A 20,409-nucleotide genomic window follows, 5' to 3' on the forward strand; every position below is an offset into this window, starting at 1 on the left:
TGGCACTTGCGCCTCCTTAGGTTGTGTACACAAACGATGCACTTCACTGTGTATTTTTACATTCGTTATGTGCCTTGTCATGTTTTGATGTACACGTGATAAATAAGTCAGCGAAAGGCATTGATGGTGCGTGTCAGAGAGTGTCACAGAGCAAACTGAGGAAGGGGAAAGGGGGAGGGGGGGAGGGGGGAGGGGGTTCAAACAACAACACACACAAAATGCTGGTGGAACACAGCAGGCCAGGCAGCATCTATAGGGAGAAGGGAGGGGGTTCAAATTTGTTTTAGATCAAGAAATGATTGTCAGATCAAATCCAGCATAAAACAGTTGCGATGAAAGATCATTTTCTGTTCAACAGGCACTATTTATTTCACTGTTACTCAAGAGGAACTAGCATTTAATTCAATTCTGAAGTAAACTGTTTTAATTGTGTTGGTAATTACTGTAATTAAGCAATTGGGATGTTGCTACTGGTACTTTAATTGTAAACAATGCCAAACCAACCAGCACATGGATTTTTTGCCAATCTACCTCCGAGAACCACAAACTTGTCATAGGGTTTGATGGCTTGTGTGCCTGGAGAGCTATGTTGGGCTTTATGCTTTGGCTCTCGGTAGGTTCACCCATGCCAAACGTCAAGGGGTAGAGGACAGACCAAGACTAGTGCACCTGTCCTCGAGGCACGGGGGTTCAGCTCAGAGCTAACAACTCTGACTGGTAAAATAAAACTGTTGCAGAAACAGCAACAAAGACATCTTCTACATCTGAGTGTGACGGTATTCCCAAGTCTGCGTCTGGGACCTGGCTAACTGACTGTAATGAAAACCGAGAGGAAGTTACTGACATGATGAAGGAAGCCCTGAACACCACCAGAGATGGAGGACCTTCACTGCTGCCCTAAATGCCAGCAGTGTAACAGGCAGTAAGTAAGTAAAGCTAAAGATATTAAACCAACCATCAAGTACTGGCAGAATCTGTTACCCATTCAAACTGCAGTGCTCAATTTACTATGCTAGAACAACTTGCTGCCAGAGATTTTGACAGAATTTACTGTAAATTGGGATTTTACTGTAAAGCAATTATTTTAAAGGTGACTAAGTAGTTCTGCTGAGAAATAGAGGCCTGAAATGGCTGAAAACTTCTTACTTTTGCCTTCTTTTTTTTAAGCTCAGACACAGGCCCAGATGTCGCCAGCTCCTTGGCCCATGGCCCAGGTGGCTAGATTCACAATGCAATACTAGATAACTGCTAGCAGCCACGTTTACCTTGTGAAAGGAAGACAAAATACAGTGGGACTGTTTTTGTTATGTTTCATTTTCATAGCTTGTCATACCAGACAATCAGTCAGAAAAAGGGGAAGTACAACGAGATCTAGGTGTCCTTGTTCATCAGTCACTGAAAGTAAGCATGCAGGTACAGCAGGCAGTAAAGAAAGCTAATGGCATGTTGGCCTTCATAACAAGGGGAGTTGAGTATAGGAGCAAAGAAGTCCTTCTGCAGTTGTACAGGGCCCTGGTGAGACCACACCTGGAGTATTGTGTTCAGTTTTGGTCTCCAAATTTGAGGAAGGACATTCTTGCTATTCAGGGAGTGTTCACGAAGTTAATTCCTGGGATGGCGGGACTGCGGGACTGTCATATGTTGAAAGATTGGAGCGACTGGGCTTGTAAACACTGGAATTTAGAAGGATGAGAGGGGATCTGATTGAAACATATAAGATTATTAAGGGATTGGACACGCTAGAGGCAGGAAAAATGTTCCCGATGTTGGGGGAATCCAGAACCAGAGGCCACAGTTTAAGAATAAGGGGTAGGCCATTTAGAACAGAGTTGAGGAAAGACTTTTTCACCCAGAGAGTTGTGCATCTATGGAATGTTCTGCCTCAGAAGGTAGTGGAGGCCAATTCTCTGGATGCTTTCAAGAAAGAGTTAGATAGAGCTCTTAAAGATAATGGAGTCAAGGGAAATGGGGAGGAGGCAGGAACGGGGTACTGATTGTGGATGATCAGCCATGATCACATTGGCTCAAAAGGCCGAATGGCCTACTCCTGCACCTATTGTCTATTGTCATTCTTGTCTAGTGCGTAGTGTCAGGATTGGTCTCCTTTCGGATTAACCGGGTCACAGTATGAACGTTCCTGACTTGACCCTTTTTTTTTACGAGGCCGAGTGGCTAGCTCGGCCCTCAACCCAGCACGGGGAGAGGGGGGCTAACTGGGTTTGAACTTGGGAGCCTTTGCTTCCGAAGTCCAGCGCTGATGCCACTACGCCACCAGCCAGCTTTTTGTTAGGTAACAGAAATTGAAGGAATACACACAAAATGCCGGTGAAACACAGCAGGGCAGGCAGCATCTATAGGAAGAAGTACAGTAAACGTTTCGGGCCGAGACCCTTTGTCAGGACTAACTGAAAAAGATAGTAAGAGATTTGAAAGTGGGAGGGGAAGGGGGAAATTGAAGGATGTTGTTGACATTCATGGAAATTGGGTGTCGCCAGTAAATACTTCAAAGTCAAAGTAGATTTTATCAAAATACATTACGCCACCATATGCAACCCCGAGTTTCATTTTCTTATGGGCGTACTCCAGTCAATATTTTTGTCATTTAACTATATACATGTATACTGTCGAGACAGTATTTCTCAAGACCAGGGTGAAAAGCACAGATATAATACACGATAACTTGGGAAAGTAAAGATAAAATCGGGAGATGAATCACACATGAATAAAGTAAAGGTGCATAAATTAAATACTGCAAGGTACAGAATAGATTAACTGGTGACACTTCGAATGTGATATGGCATGGTGTTCAAACGCCTAGTGGCGTGAAGGAAGAACCTGTTTCCCATCCTGTCCGTTCTTGTCGTTATGCATCAAAGTCTCCTGCCTGATGGCAGAAAGTCAAAGAGGATGCTGGATGGAAGTGTGTTAATAATACCAAGGGCCCTTAGAAGTTATCCACTTTGGTTCAAGGGCCTGATGGTTGATGGGCAATAACTGTTCCTGAACCTGGAGGTGTGAGCCTTGAGGTGCCAGTAGCTTCTTCCTGATGGTAGTAGTGAGAACAGAGCATGTCCTGGGTGGTGGGGAGGACCCTGATGATGGATGCTGCTTTCCATCAGCGCTTCAAGTGGATGTGCTCATTAACAACCATTACAGTCCGTAGATATGCTGAGCGCAGCCCACAATTGTTGTTGTGCTTTTGGCCTGAACATAGCATGCCCACAATTTACTAAACCTAACTCCTAGGTCTTTAGAGTGTGGGAATAACCCAAAGCACCCGGAGGAAACCAGAGCAGTTATGGAGGATATACAAACCTCTTGTGGGAATTGTAGCCCAATCACTGTTTTAGATGTGATTGTCAAATCTATCTCACTACATGTGACATTGGGTGTATGGGGTGACCAGAGAGGGATAGCATCTCTTGTGTAGGGGCTTGTGTGAGTGGCTCACTCACCTTTGGTCCTCACTGGACTTTCAACCCTCACCTGCGACAGTAGCTACACCCTTCGCCAGGTGGGCTAAAACAGGTGAGGGTAGCCGGTGGCCTCATACCCTGGAAAGTTAGGGACATGCCCATCCAAACGTGCAAAATCAGCTCCAGCAGACTGGGTGGATGAGATCTACAGTGAGACCCAATGGCCAGGGAGGCAGTACTGCAATGCCACATGGAGAGTGAGGGGCATGACAAGGCACTGAAGACATCATGGTCATCCACTGTGATCAAGGAAGACCCCAGTTTGTGATGCTTGCTCATCCAAACATCCGACTTCAGATGTCAAAAGAGTGGAACTGATCCAGTGCAACAGTATTTTCACTTTAAAACTCTTCCACACAGGAATAGAGAGTGATGTGGGTGTGAAAATGCGCTGGATCTGGAAGTGGAGCCACTGTTATTGCTTTCCTTCGTTGTCAGGCAATGATTACTGCTGTTCAGCATCTTCCCTCCAGGTTGTTGTGAGCAGTTCTAACCTACCCTATACTCTTCCTCTATACTACATCGGGTTATATATACCAGATTCAAGAACAGCTACCATTTTGTTCTCAAGCCAACCAGTAAACTCTAGCAACACCATGAATACTTAGATCACCTTGCACTAAAATACACTTATTTTGTTTTAGTCATGTTTGTTCTTGTTTAAAAAAAAAAGTGTATAATTTATTTTAAAACATACAATATGCTGGCTGAGCTCAGCAGATCAGGCAGCATCCATGGAAATGAATGAAAAGTCGATGTTTTGGGACAAAACCCTTCATCAGGGCTGGAAAGGAAGGGGAACTCTTTATTATTTTCCATAGATGCTTTCTGAATTGTTGAGTTCCTCCAGCATTTTGTGTGTGTCTCTCTGGATTTCGAGCACCTGCAGAATCTCTTGTGTTTATAATTAATGTTTAACATACTTTTTAGGTTCCTTAAGGTTATTATAGCTGAGGGGTGGCAATGGGGACAAGCTCCCACAACCAATTAAATCTCCCAGTGGCATGTGTCTTAGCTACTAAGCCAGGCAGAACTGTTTCTTCTGACAGGAAAAGGAGCAAACACAGGTTACTGGCACCTTAAATCCAGTCACTTTGGGCAGATCGGGCTTGTCGGCTGTGGTTGGCAGCTTATCTAGGAGAAGGTAAACTCTGATCTCAAAACTCTGCTGCCTTGCGGTTACACCCACTCATGGGGAAGTCTTCGGGAGTAAGCCCCAAGGGAAAAATCCAGAGCTGGACTCCCTAAAGCATTGAGTTCAACGCTGACTGGCAACTCCTGCGATGCTGTTGGTCTCTGCAGTTCCTTTGGATTCATCAGATGTAGGAAGAGCGGGAGCTTGCTACATGGGCAACAGTTTGTTCTCCATGTTGTACGGCCCAGGCCTGCATATCTAGATATCTAGAATGAAACATCCATGGTCGAGCCTGAACAATGGCAGCCTCAATTTGTGTTTTTTCCCTTGTGAACACTGCTTATCTGATGCTACGTGCCTGTGATGCTGCTGCAGGCAAGTTTTTCTCTGCACCTGTGCACACATGGGTTTATGTAGATGACAAGAAACTCGACTTTGACAATACTTTGTGGTAAGTCCAGGGCTAATGTGCTTCCTGTATTTTGAAAGCCTCTCATCTAAATAAGAGCTGATGTAGATACAAGTCAAGTGTTTTGGGGCAAAAATCTGCAAGAACCTGTTTGTACAGAAGATCGGAAAGCTGCCAGCATTACTTCAAATCAGGTTGGATTTGGGTTTTTTTGGGGGGAGGGAAGAGGGGAAAGTAGAAGAGAAAGGATTGAGGTGGTGCAGAGAATGATCAAGTATTATGGAAACAAGAGTAATGTGAGCATTTCTGAGCCCTTTACCCAAGAAAGGATGAGCCTGCATTGGACAGGGTCCAGAGAAGGTTCATAAGAATGATTCTGGGAATTCCTCAGTTAATGACAAGGGTCCTTGGCATAAAAAAGGTTGGGAACCCCTGGGTTAGATGAGGAGTGTTTGTTGCATCTGGGACTGTACTTGATGGAAATTAGAAGAATGCTGGGGGGGGGGGGGGGAATCTTATTGAAACCTATTGAACATTGAAAGCAACATACACACAAAATGCTGGAGGAACTCAGCAGGTCAGCCACATCTAATTCACTGTGACACGAAAAAAAATCCCCGAAGAATTCAGACAGTTCCCCAAATTCAACTGGACCACTAACTGCTCCTCTCATGTGGCCATTAATCAGATACAAGTGGAGGGGGCCATTGTACCTTTGCCAGCTCTGTGATAGGGCTGTGTCTCTACAACCTTGCTCTATTGTTCATTATCAATGCAGATCAGTGATAAGCTGCTGACAGGCTCCTCAGCACGTCACTGACAATCAACACAGGTGCACATCAGGGAAGCATGCTTCGCCCGCTGCTCTACTCTCTCTCTCTTTCTCTCTACACCATTGTTTCCCCTCCTCAGATTCTGCCTGACCTGCTAAGATGGTCCAGCATTCTTACAGCAGAAGATACAGTGTTGAATAGGCCCTCTGGCCCCTCGAGTTGTGCCAACCAGCAACTTCCGATTTAACGCCAGCCTAATCACAGGTATTAACCTACAAACTGATGTATCTCTGGACAGTGGAAGGAAACCCACGTGGTCCCAGGGAGGGCATACAAACTGATTACAGAATTGAACTCTGAATTCTGACTCCCCAAGCCGTAAGAGTGTCGCGCTAACCACTACACTACTGTGGCGCTTCACTTTGTGTGCGTTGCTCTGGATTTCCAGCGCCTACAGAATCTCTTATGCTTACGAGTTGCCTTATCAAGGCGCTATCCATCCAGACAGAATACTTTCTATGCTGCATCGATAAAAATTGCTAAGAGTCGACGGGGACATGGCAAATTTCTTTAGCCTCCTGAGGAAGTGGAGGCATTGTTGCTTTCTCTGGAGTGTGGAGGCTGAGGGGAGATCTGATAGAGGTTTATAAGGTTATGAAATGCATAAGTAGAAGAGAGAGAGAGGGTTCAAATAGGGCATGTATTTAAGATGAGAAGGGGATGAAGGGGTGTTTTTTTTAAAAACACAGAGTGGTGGGTATCTGGAATGTGTTGCTTGGGGTGGTAGTAGAGGCAGACACATTAGAGATTTTTAAGAGACATTTAGAACGGCACATGAATGGGGGGGGGAAATTAAAGGATATGAGCGTTATGCAGGCAGAAGAGATTAGTTTAGTTGGCCAGTTGATTACCAATTTAATTGCTTCAGCACATCGTGGATCCGAGGCCTTGTTCCTGTGCTGTAATTGTCAATGCTCCATGATTCTATTGTATTTCTTTATTCTAATGTGAATGCCAGCAAGAAAATGAATCTCAGGGTGGTATATGATGGCATATACAGTATATTATGTGCAGAAGTCTTAAGCAGATTTTTTTTTAAAAATCTGGTGAAGATGCTTTCAAAAATAATGAAAAAGGTTTCTAAGCATCAAAAATTTACTATAAAGAACAGTAAACATTAAAAAAAAAACTAAATCAAATCAGTATTTGGTGTGACTAGCCTTTGCCTTTAAAACTGCATCAATTTTCTTAGGTGCTCTGTCACACCATTTTATAAGGAAATTGGCTGGTAGGTTCTTTGAAGCTTCTTGGAGAACTTGACAGATTTTGACTATCTCACTTGCAGGGGTCCCCAACCTGGAGTTCTCAGACACCTCAATTAACGGTAGGGGTCCATGGCATAAAAAAGGTTGCAGACCTCTGCTCGCTTGCTTCCGTCTCTCCGGGTAATCCCAGATGGCCTAGATAATCACGAGGAAATCTGCAGATGCTGGAAATTCAAACAACACACACAAAATGCTGGTGGAACACAGCAGGCCAGGCAGCATCTATAAGGAGAAGCACTGTCGACGTTTCGGGCTGAGACCCTTCGTCAGGACTAGAAAGGCCTGGATAGAGTGGATGGCTCCTACAGTGGGCAGACTAGATAATGTCGCGAGCAGAGCTCTGTGCAGGGCATACCATCTGAAACCACACAAAAAAAATCCTAGGTGCCTAAGAATTATGCACACTGTACGTACTTTGAGAATAAATTTACTTAAAGGGAAGGAACTGTTGAATAAGAAGCAAATACCAGTAAGGTTTTGCAAGCTGACTGCACATAACATGATCAGACTACAGACTTCAGCAGTAAGAGCTTGCATTGCAAAACCTGAGAAGCAAATTGCAATAATGGAAACATGGGACTGTAGCAAGATGACCACAATGTTGGAAGTGTGTTTGCACAAATTAGCAGCTTACAGTTAGTGGCCACTTTATTAGGTACACCTGCTCGTTAATGTAAATCAGAAGGAGAAATCAAACCTCATGCCATCAGGTCGGAGGCTACACAGACAGAATACGAGGTATTGCTCCTCTACCCTGGCTTCATCTTGGCACAAGAGGCAGCCGTGGATCGACATGTTAGACTGGGAATGGAAATCAGAAGTAAAATGTTTGACCACTAGGAAGTTCTGCTTTTGGTGGATGGTGCAGAAGTGCTCAATGAAGCAGTCCCCCAACGTACAATGGGTCTCACTAACATAGAAGCAGGCTGCACTGGGAGCGCTGGACACAGTGGATGATCCCAACAGATTCACAGGTGAAGTGTTGCCTCACTTGCAAAGGACTATTTGGGGCCTTGAATGGAGCTGAGGGAGGAGGTAAATGGGAACTGCAGTGCTTTGAATCTGACAGTTCTGACTCCATTATTTTATTTTCTCCCTTTTCTGTTCTCATTTTGTTTCCTTCTTGCATTTCTTCAAGACAAATTAGTTGTCATTAACAACATTTCCCACTTGTGTAATTTATTCTGTGTCAAAACCCCACCCTTTGGCAAATATTTCCTTTGTTCCCACTCCACGCCTCTCCCTTCTTTACAATTTAAAACATGTTTGCTTTCTAATCTGATCGAAATTAACTGATCTTTGTTTCCCTTTCTACAGGTGCTGCCTAACCTGCCAAGTAGTTCCTGTATTCTTCATTTTGATTTTAAAGCCATTCCACACAGCATTTCAACAGTAGGTCAGCACAGTGCACCAAACAGTGGGTGGTGGCACCACCTCACAGTCCTAGCAACCCGGGTATACCCCTCATCTCCGCTGCTATCTGTGCCAAATTTGCCCCTCCCTATGATCACATAGATTTCCTTCCGGGTCCTTCGGTTTCCTGCCACATCCTGAGGATTACTGTACAGTGCCCCAAGTTTGCAGGTGTGTGGAAGAAGCAGGGAGGAAATTATTTACTTATTGGGATACAGCGTGGAAGTGGCCCTTCCAGCCCTTTGAGTCACACCACCCAGCGAGTGCCCAGTTTAATCGTAGCTTAATCATGGGACAACTTACAATGACCCATTAACCAGCTAACTGGTATGCCATTGGACTGTGAGACGAAACTGGAGCACCTGGAGGAAACCCACACAGTAACAGGTAGATTGTACCCATTACAGGCAGCGGCAGGAATTGAACCTGGGTCAATAAAGCATTGTGCACTACACTACCGTGCTGCCCCATGAGAAGGTGGCCATAAGACACAGAAGCAGAACTACGCCATTTGGCCTGTCGAGTCTGCTCCGCCATTCTATCGTGTCGGAGAGGATAATGACCAAACAAAATTCGTAAATGGGTGTCAGATGGTCGGCACTGACTCAGTGGGCTCAAAGGCTTGTTTCTGTGCTGAGAATATAGAATAGTACAGCAGAGGATCAGGCCCTTTGGCTCACAGTGTTATGCTGAACCAATTAAATTAGTACTCGAATGGCCAACTAAATTAATCCCTTCTGCATACACAATGTCCAAAACCTTCTAGTTCACTCACATTCATTTGCCTATTTAAAAGTCTGTTAAAAATCCCTAATGCATCTGCCTCTACCACTACCCCAGGCAGCATATTCCAGACACCCACCACTCTGTATAAAAAAAACACATGAACCTATAAACAGATTAGACTTCACGTGGTTCAATATCAGAGTACATTACAATCACTTACTACCCCTTCATGCAAATTCAATTTAATTTGCAAGGTCAGTTTTTCCTTTTGTAAGGTCTGTGCACCCTGAAGCAATTTCACAAAACAATTTTCATTTAGAAATTACATTTAATATTTTTTAAAAATGTTAAATTATCAAGCAAAGTAGGATACGAGGCCATTTAAGTAAAGCTTGGCCGAAGAGGGATCTTTTATTGAGTTATAAATTCGATGATGAAGAGCGTAAGTGGGTTTCCTTGGCTTCAGGGATTGTCAACAAGACAACAATTGAGTTCAGTTATAACTAAAAGGCTGGAATTCGAGGAGTGCTAAAACCAGGATTAGAAGTAGGTTTAATACTACTGACATACATCATGTAATTTATTTTGTAAACTATAAATTACAATAAACTATATAAAAATATATATATTGAATAGCTAAGCCAGTAAAAGATTATCTGATTTCCACAAAGGTGACACACTTCTTTAATATTTTAAGCAAGATTACTTTTTTATTCCCATCTTTTACAGTTTCAAAATAACAAAAAAGGAAAAGGGCCCGAAGCAAAAGTTTGGGCGCCCTGCATGGTCAGCACTTAGTAACACCCCCTTTGGCAAGTATCACAGCTTGTAAACGCTTTCTGTAGCCAGCTAAGAGTCTTTCAATTCTTGTTTGGGGGATTTTCACCCATTCTTCCTTGCTAAAGGCTTCTAGTTCAGTGAGATTCTTGGGCCGTCTTGCATGCACTGCTCTTTTGAGGCTATCCACAGATTTTTGATGATGTTTAGGTCGGGGGACTGTGAGCGCCATAGCAAAACCTTCAGCTTGTGCCTCTTGAGGTAGTCCATTGTGGATTTTGAGGCGTGTGAAGCCATCCTCTTTTCATCTTCAGCTTTTTTTTTCAAAACAGATGGTGTGATGTTTGCTTCCAGAATTTGCTGGTATTTAAATGAATTCATTCTTCCTTCTACCGGTGAAATGTTCCCCGTGTCACTGGCTGCAACACAAGCCCAAAACATGATTGATCCACCCCTGTGCTTAACAGTTGGTGTTCTTTTCATGAAATTCTGCACCTTTTTTTCTCCAAACATACCTTTGGTCATTGCGGCCAAAAAGTTCTATTTCAACTTCATTAGCCCACAGGACTTGTTTCCAAAATGCATCAGGCATGATTAGATGTTCCTTTGCAAACTGGATTTTGTGGGGAGGACGCAGGAAAGGTTTTCTTCTGTTGACTCTTCCATGAAGGGCATGTTTGTGCAGGTGTCGCTGCACAGTAGAACAGTGCACCACCACTCCAGAGTCTGCTAAATCTTCCTGAAGGTCTTTTGCAGTCAAACGGGGGTTTTGATTTGCCTTTCCAGCAATCCTATAAGCAGTTCTCTTGGAAAGTTTTCCTGGTCTTCCAGACCTCAACTTGACCTCCACCATTCCTGTTGACTGCCATTTCTTAATTACATTACGAACTGAGGAAACAGCTACCTGAAAACGCTTTGCTATCTTCTTATAGCCTTCTCCTGCTTTGTGGGCATCATTTATTTTAATTCTCAGAATGCTGGGCAGCTGCTTAGCTGCTGATTGTTGGGACAAGTTTTGACGAGTCAGGGTATTTATAAAGCTTTGAAATTTGCATCACCTGGCCTTTCCTAACGATGACTGTGAACAAGCCATAGCCCTAACAAGCTAATTAAGGTCTGAGACCTTGGTAAAAGTTATCTGAGAGCTCAAATCTCTTGGGGTGGTGCCCAAACTTTTGCATGGTGCTCTTTTCCTTTTTTTTCCACTCTAAAATTGTACAAAACAAAAATAATACACTAATCTTGCTTAAAATGTTGAAAAGAATGTTTCATCTTTAACTTTATGACTTTTGGAGATCAGTTCATCTTCTACTCACTTAACTATTCATAGTAACAGAAATTTTGACTAGGGGTGCCCAAACTATATAACAAAAAAGAACAAAAATGATGATGCAGCTGGTTCATTATCCGTCCTGTAGTAGCGGAGGGGTAGAAGCTTTTCCTAAAACGCTAAGTGTACATCTTCAGGCTCCTGTATCCCCTCCCAATGAGAAGAGGACAGGTACTGGTGATCAGTGTCCCCCAGGTCACTATAGATTGTGGGGCTGCAGAAGAGTTGAGGGAGATGGAGACGTCCAGGAGCCATGATAATACAGACAGGAGTCAACGCTGGTCAGCGTCCTGGGATAAAGGGTGACTGAGATGGTGAACGTTAAGCGGAGATCTCATATTTACAGAGGACAGGTCAGCCAGAAAGATATTGGATATCAAACAGTATAGGTGACAATGGCATAGAAGTAGTTTTCAGCTTGTGAGCTAGAGCAGCCATGAAGATGAGAATTGACAGTCAATCATGTATGTTTATTTTAAGACACAAGAGGCTGGAATCTGGAGCGAGGAACAATCTGCAGGACGAACCCAGCAGATCAAGCTGTCTGCTGAGGTGGTGGGGAGTGGGGAGGCTTTGTCAATGTTGAAACCCTACATCAGGACTAAGAGTGTAGAGAGGAGACAGAGTGCATAAAGAGGAAAGAGGGAGCAATGAAATAGTACGATTGGTGATCAGGGGCTGGTGGGTGACAGGTAGATGAAGCCAGGCAGGGTAAAGGGCAGGAGGACGATTAGATGAGGGCAGACAAACAAAAGAGTCAGGTGTGGTGGAGAAAGGAGGATGAAAGTGGGGACGACTCCTGCAGCAGTTGAGGAAATAATTAAACAAAGAAATTATGGAAAATTACTTCAGTTTTATTTTAGTGGAGTTACCATTGTACAATCTGCATTTTCCAAACATCTGTCATTTCAACATGCTGCTACAAGAAAATAGCTTGGGGACAGTTTATTATAAGGTAAACACTATAGGTAAATTTTGCTCATGTGCTAGAAGGTTAAACAAAATGTGTCTGATAGAAATTAACGGGATATGATTACAACGTGATTGTCCATAAACATTTTCATAAGCACTTTTACCAAACCCCAACAGATATTGAAAGGAGGTAGCATCCAACCTGATGACATATCTATTTCTCCTTCCAGTAAACAAATTCCCCCCCCACTTCCTCTATTCCCCACTTAGACTTCTTCTCACCTGCCTATTACTTCCCCCTGGGTTCCCTCCTCCTATGGTCCACTCTCCTCTCATAAGATTCCTTCTTCTCCAGCCTTTGATCTTCTTCCACCCATATGGCTTCACCTATCACCTTCCAGCTAGCTTCTCTTCCCCTCTCCCCAGCTTTTTCTTCCGGTATCTTCCCCCTTCCTTTCCAGCCCTGAAGAAGGGACTCAGCCCAAAACGTCGACTGTTTATTCATTTACATAGATGCTGCTTGACCTGCTGAGTTCCTCCCGCATTTTGTATCTGTTGTTCTGGATTTCCAGCACTTGCAGACTTTCATGTTTACAATACTGAAAGGTCTGGATAGAGCGGATGTGGAGAGGATGCCTCCTATAGTGGGGAAGTCTAGGACCAGTGGGCACAGCCTCAGAATACAAGAACAGAGATGAGAAGGAATTTCTTCTGCCAGAGGGTGGTGAATCTCTTGAATTCATTGCAGAGATGGCTGTGGTGACTAAGGTATTGGGTACTTTTAAAGCAGAGATGGGTTGGGTCTTGATTAGTAAGGTTAGTCAAACGTTAAGTGGAGCAGGCAGGCAAGTGGGGTTGAAAGGCAAAATCAATCAGCTGTGATCAAATGGTGGAGCAGACTCCATAGACTGAACGGCTGAAGTCTGCTCTTAATGTGGTGTTATAGTACTCAGGAGGGGAACAAGTATGAGTGTGGGGCATGCAGCAAAAATGTCTGCTTATGTCAATATCAGCACACTGACAGCAACGGCTGGCTGTACCTTGGCAGTAGTAAACAGCTCTTCCCCTTCCAGGGAAGCCTCTATTGCCCAATTCAACAATCACATACTCATCACGCAACTATCATCGGGCAGAAGCCTGAAATCCCACACCACCAGGACTGGGTCCCAAACCACAAGGTCCAGAAGCCATTATGAGCCTACAACCATCAGGCTGCTGAACCAGTGGGGTTAACTCCGCTCACCCCAACACTGAACTGATTCCATAATCTACGGACTCGCTTTCAAGGACTTTATAACTCATGTTCTCAGTTAGTTATTTATGTTTGTATTTGCACATTTGGCCTCTGCTGCACATTAGTTTCTTTAGCCTTTGTTTGTGTGTAATTTTTCATTGATTTTCTATAGTCTTTCTTTGTTCTATTGTGAATACCTGCAAGAAAATACAACATACAAGTATTTTGATAATGAATTTTACAACAGAGCGCTCAGTAAAAGCATTTTGTATACATGCGTGTGTATATATATATATCTATATACACACATATACACACACTCATACACACTTGTCATTCTGCTGCTGTTGCACTGTGTGCACACTTTAATCCCCAGTATATTGGGTGTACTTGTGCATGTGGCAATAAACTTAACTTTAACCCAAATATTCCTCAGACCACACCATAATAAACTTGAATTTTTATTTTATCTTCCAGTCATCTATCAGTCAATGCTTTATATGCAATCAGTGACTGAGGTAGAGAATTCTGAAGATTTACCACCTTCTGTGAAGGAACAACTCATTTCAGCCTCGTGTCCTCATCTTTATTTTGAAACAAAGCTTTCTACTCCTCAGCCCGAGGAGAACAGTATCCTTACATCTGCCCTGTCAAGCTCTCTTAAGGAGTCTCACAATACAGTCAAAGATGATTTCCCTTTCATGACCACAAGCACAAGAGATTATTCAGATACCGGAAATCCATAGCAACACACACCCACCCACCCACACACACACATACCCACCCACACAAAAAAATACTGGAGGAAATCAGAAGATCAGTCAGCATCAATTGCAGAGTTTAGGGCCAGAGGGGACAGCCTCAGAATAGAAGAATATCTGTTTAGAACAGAGATGAGGAGGAATTCTTCAGCAAGAGGGTGGTAAATCTGAAGACATTACCACAGACATCTACAGAGGACAAATCTTTGGGTATATTTACAGAAGCTCATAGGTTCTAGATTAGTCAATGGTTAGAGGAAGATGGCAGAAGAATGGGGATATGAGGGATAATAGATTAGCCATAAAGGAATGGAGTAGGCCTGACTGGCTAAATGGCCTAATTCTGCTCCTATGTATTGTAGTCTATTTTCTTGAGTAATGCCTCCAAGAGGACCACAACCTTGTCATGGGTTTGCACTGGAGCCAGGGCTTTATGCTTTGGCTTTTGGTAGGATCACCCACGGCACAGAAGTCAAAGGGTAGAGGCCAGACTAAGAGTGGTCCTCCAGATTCAGGAGTTCAGCTCAGGGCTAGTAATCCTGACTGTTACAACAAATAGTTACGAAAACAACAATGAAGAATCCTTCTACATCTGTATGCAATGGCACAGACAGACAGATATGGAGGACCTTCACTGCTGCCTGAACAAAGCAGCATAATGGGCAGCAAATAAGTCTTGAGCAATGCACAATAAGTGCTGGAGGAACTCAGCCCATCAGGAAGCATCCATACCCTATTTTTTTTCTCCATTTCTGAAATACTGAAGCCACATTTGCTACACTGCAATCCACAAGAAGCATTCCAGAATCATTAGAATTTTTAAAGAATTTACATTCTAGAAATATCTATGTCAAAGAAGTCCTATTTCCTTGAAATAGCTCATCAAATAGGCCACCTCTTTCAAAACACTGGAATAAAAAGCACCTTAATAAAGGATGACATTAATATAGCAACTAGGACTGATCTTAATTTGGGATAGTGTGGTGAGATGCATTGCTTTCTTATCTGGCCTTACAATCTATCTTGTTATGGTCTGGCACCCTATTGTCTGTCTGCAAAACACTTCCTTTGTCACTGTAACATTAGTCTGCTTTATTTTCCCTTCCTTTCTCGTTCTGATGAAGGGTGTCGGCCCAAAACGTTGACTGTTTATGCATTTCCATAGTTGCAGCCTGACCTGCTGAGCTCCTCCAGCATTTTGGGAGTGTTGCTTGGATTTCTAGCACCTGCAGATTTTCTCATGTTTACACAGTCCGACACTTGAATCTCTCTGCGCAGCCCCAACTCTACCACAGCACTGAAACATTAGGGATCTGCTCTTCCACTACCATGGACTTCTCTTTGCCATAGTTGAAGTATTGTGCAATAATTTCAAAAACTCAATTGGTAGAGAATTAGAAGCAAATTGGATGGATTGGAGCAGCAAGATGGGGAATACTTTCGTATAGTTCTACGCAATCTATGGAATAGAGTCAACAGTTGACATGTTTTGGACTGAGAACCTTCTTCTGAGAGTGAAGTGGTTGCCTGAATTAAAAGGTGGGGGGGGATGGGAAAGAGGCTAACTGGAAGGTGATAGGTGAAGCCAGATGAGTGGGAAAGGTCAAGGGCTGGAGAAGAAAGAATCTGATAGGAGAGAAGAGTGGACAATAAGAGAAAGGGAAGGAGGGGACCCGGGGGAAGTAATAGGTAGATGAGAAGTAGTAAAAGCACAAAGTGCAGAGTACAAGAAGGGGTGGAGGAAATTTTGTTCACCAAAAGGAGAAATCAATATTTATACCAGCAGGTTAGAGGGTACCCAGGCAGAATATGTGTTGCTCCTCCACCCTGAGGGTGGCCTCAGCTTGGCACAGGAGGTCAAGGATCAACAGTTCAGAACGGAAATGGGAATCTTGAGTCCCACTTATGGCAGATGTTGCGGAGGTGCTCAACAAAGCAGTCCCCCAATTTACGACAGGTCTCACCACTGCTTCGGGAGCACCAGACATGATAGATGACCCAGCGGCTTCACAGGTGTAGCATCGCCTCACCTGGGAGGACTGTTTGCAGCCCTGAATAGAGGTGAGGGAGGTGGTGTATGGGCAGGTGTCGTACTTAGGCCGCTTGCAGGGAGAAGGACTGGAGGGAGATTAGTGAGAAGAGACAAATGGACAAGGGAATCACAGAGGGAGTGATCCCTGCGGAAAGCAGGGGTGGGGTGGGGGGGTATGCTTAGTGGTAGAGTCCCTTTGAAGATGGTGGAAGTTACGGAGGATATTGCATTCTTTAATGTATGCCAAGGAAAAGTAAGTAAATTCAAGTATATTGTAACAGGGGTAACACAGTGGTCACTTGAAGATTACAATAAGCATTACAAACTAAATTAGTACCTGAAATGGAGAGGAAAATTTCTGGAATGCATAAGAATTATGTGGGTGGCGGAGAGAGATAAATCTCTAGCAAAGGTTTAGGCACTACTTCCCCCCTCCAGCCTACAGGTCACACTTAGGCAAGGTACAGCATCTACTTAGTACACCCTCCTCCCCTCCGATCAGAGTCACATGAAGCCATGGTGGCAGATGGTGGATGGTCATACGAGCAGCAGGTGCATATCACAAGTCCTAGTTATGCGACCACTCTCTGATGACAGGCAGACCATCTCTGAGGAGTATTGATAATAATTCGTAAAACGTGTAGCTCGGGTTCTTGACTGTTGGGTTGAGTTGTTCTGCCATCTCGGCATATGTGCAAATGTTTCATCACCATACAAGCAGACATCATCAGTGTGTTGTTAAATATGGTTTGTCCTCCAAATACTTGGCCTTTATAGACTTATCAATCAGCTGATTGGTAATCCTTTCGGAAACTCAACTGTGAGGTGGGGAGGAAATCTCATTGCTGATTGGTTGTGTACCAAACTTCATGCCAAGATTGGAGAACAACTCAACCCAGAATTGATAATGGCTGGGGTCACCCGTCTTGTAAAGACTCTGCCCAGAAGGCGGCAACGGCAAACACTTCTGTAGAAAAATTTACCAAGAACAATCATGACTACGATCACTCACCTCATACGACATGGCGCATAATGATGATGATAATTGTTATTAGACCTCATACACAAGGAATATGAATGTAAAATTACAAATTTGGTGCATCTTTTTAAAAAAAAATCAAGAAAAAGAAAATAACACACTACTCTCTGTGAGATTTTTGTTGCTGCACTAACAGTGACAACTAGTTTACATCCGGCTTGTTTTGAGAGCTATCACGTAGCAATACTTCCATCAGTAAGTCTACTCCAATAATGCTGGACAACAAGCATTTGGATTTTGGGCTGCTGATCATGCAAATCACTATGAAATATCCCCATCACGCAGCATTTTTATGAAATCCTCTCTATTGGCTATTTCACTTCATAATTCAAGTCAGAATAACTGATGCCAAGATTAAGGAAGGCATTTTTGTTGGCTCACAAATCAAACAGGTTATCAATGACAGGCAATTCAAAGACTGTGAAAAATCACATGGAAGGCAATTGACATTGTTGAAAATGTTCTTTGGTGACTACAGAGCACCAAACTACGTGCAGCTAGTTGACAACATGCTTCAAGCATACAAAACCATGAAGTGCAATATGTCGCTAAAGACTCATTTTCTGCATTCCCATTTAGTCTTCTTCCCTGCAAATCTTGGCAGTGTCAGTGAAGAGGTTGGTGAAAGGTTTCACCAGGATATTGTGATGGTATCTGGACAACTGGAATTCAACAATGCTGGTTGATTATTGTTGGAGACTTAACCAAGAAGCCTCAGACACTGAGTACAAACAAAAATCATTGACAAAACCTTTTCAGTTTAGTTGAAGCAAGGCCTCAGCACCATTATACAATTAAACACATTATATTCAATAAAAGTTAACTTCTTGTTTCTCCAATTTCCAACATGATACAAGTCACTCTGAAATTTCAGAGTAAGCAACATATTTTTAAAAAATCGTTGCCAAATATAATCTTGTAAAGAGGCCCACTGAAAAAAAGTGGCAATAAGATGATAGATTTTTATAATATGTTGAAAAGTGGTGTATCTAGATCAGAAAACAGGATGTTCAACCTGAATAAAGGAAACCATGAGGGTACAAAGGGCAGGTTGACCACAGTAGACTGGGACTTTGCAGTAAAGAGTTGATGTAGATAGAAAATGGCCAGCACTTAAATTGAAAGTACTTCAATTGCAACAAATACAGGTCCTTTGAGACACAGAAACACAGCAGGTGAACTGTTTCAAACGTAGATTGCGGGACAAGTTACCACAATTTAGGATTAATAAATATACCACAAGTTAGGATTAATAAATATCCAATTAAAGTAATAACCAAAAAGAAGCTTGTGAATTTGGAGCACCTTAGAATTCAGCATAAAACAATGCAGTATAAAGAAAATTTACTAGGATGTTGCTGGGTCCAGAGTACTTGAGTTATAAAAGACTGAATAGGTTAGGACTGTATTCCTTGGAATGTAGAAGATTGAGAAGATATTTGATCAAGGTCTACAAAATTACATTAATGCAAGCAGGATTTTCCTAATGAGGTTGGGTAGGACTACAACCAGAGATCATGGGTTAAGGGTAAGAGGTGAAAAGTTTAAGGGGAACATGAGAGAAAATCTCCTCACTCAGGGGGTATTGAGAATGTGGAATGAGCTACCAGCACAAGTGGTATAGTTAAGCTCAATTTCAACGTTTAATTGAAGTTTGGATAGGTACATGGATGGTAGGGGTATGGAGGGATATGGTCCCAGTGTAGATCGATGGAAGAAAGCAGTTTAAATGGTTTTGGCATAGATTAGAAAGACCAAAGGGCCTGTTTCTGTGCTGTACTTCTCTATGAATCTAGAAAAAACTAAAATCTAAATGAATCTAAAGAAAAACTAGAATACTGGGAAATATAATCATAAAGAAAGAGGAAATAATATGAAATAAGTACGTAACAATTGTGGGTGTCTTAAAGTCAGAGACCAGATAATTTATAGCAGGGGATAAAGTGATAGAAGAATTAAATAAATACTCTGTACCTGTCTTCATAAATGACGTTAAAAAACTGCCATAAGAGAATAGCTCCAGAGCAAGAGAGGGAGTAGATTAGTGAAAACAAAGTGTCTGCAGCACATGCCTCCATAAAATGCCCAGAGTTATCCACCTGGGTTATTCTGACAGTATCTTCAACAACCACGATCTCTTGTCATTAGAAAAAAAAACTCACAGGCAGCAGATGCACGAGAACATCATCGCCTATAGATTCGCCTCGCAAATGTCACTGCCCTCCCTTTATGGGCAGTGAAATCCTGAATCTCTTGAGCCAACAGCGCCGCGGGGGCTTACCACAGGTCGGGACGGCAAACACCTTCTCAAGGGGCAATTAGAGCTCAGAACCAAAAAGCTAACTTTGCAGCCCACAAATTAATAGTCGAAATAAAACAAAAATGGGATTAAAAGGTAAAAGAGATGTTCCGGTCTTAAAACTGGCATCTTCCACTTTCTGACTTTTGCCTTTGAAGTCAAAAACAGTGTCATAATTGTAAATAACGCGAAAGCAGGGGCATAGTCAATGCACTGGGTCCAGGTAGTGAGGCACCTGGTGACGTCACGTGCCCTCACCTGGGTGCAGGTGAGCAGAAACCGGAAAGAGACGGCTACTCTCTCGCAATCCTCCTTTTCCCCCCATCACTCCCTCATGATTTAAGGATTCTTACCATAGTGGCGATGTGTACTATCCCGACCCTCTGCCTAGCACTGTCCGTTAAAGCCGACCCGAAAACTTGCCCGGTCCACTGCCGCTCCCGCCGCCTCCTCTCTGGTGTCACTCAGCCATCCTAAGCCGCGCATGCGTTGCGCCATCCTGCCCTCGCCCGGGCTCGGCTCTCTCCGGAAACTGTCGTCAGCTCCGAGTGCCGGACACGAAGAAACGAAGCTGCAGCTCGGTTTTTTCCGGAGCGTTCGCAAACGTCAGCCGCACGGCGAGGAGCGCAGCGCACACGCGCATCACGCCTTTGGCTGTTTGCGATTGCCCCAGCTCGCTTCGACTCGTGGCCGCAGCCGATTGCACGGACCGCTCCGATCGGAGACAGTGAAGTTAGCGACGCGCATGCGCAGCCACGGCCTTGTCCT

General features: G+C 43.4%; 1 protein-coding gene across 1 annotated transcript in view; it reads right to left on the reverse strand.

Annotated features, from left to right (window-relative positions):
• LOC140729292 (AP-1 complex subunit sigma-1A) overlaps positions 1-20,154 on the reverse strand; it is a 105,204-nt gene extending 85,050 nt beyond the window's left edge. Inside the window, exon 1 of the mRNA XM_073048897.1 lies at positions 19,995-20,154. Within this exon, the coding sequence (XP_072904998.1) occupies positions 19,995-19,997 (3 nt within the window). The 5' untranslated portion in view covers positions 19,998-20,154. The remainder of the gene's footprint in view (positions 1-19,994) is intronic.
• Positions 20,155-20,409: the final 255 nt, after the last annotated feature.

Source organism: Hemitrygon akajei, chromosome 6, assembly GCF_048418815.1.
Source record: "Hemitrygon akajei chromosome 6, sHemAka1.3, whole genome shotgun sequence".
Lineage (NCBI taxonomy): Eukaryota > Metazoa > Chordata > Chondrichthyes > Myliobatiformes > Dasyatidae > Hemitrygon > Hemitrygon akajei.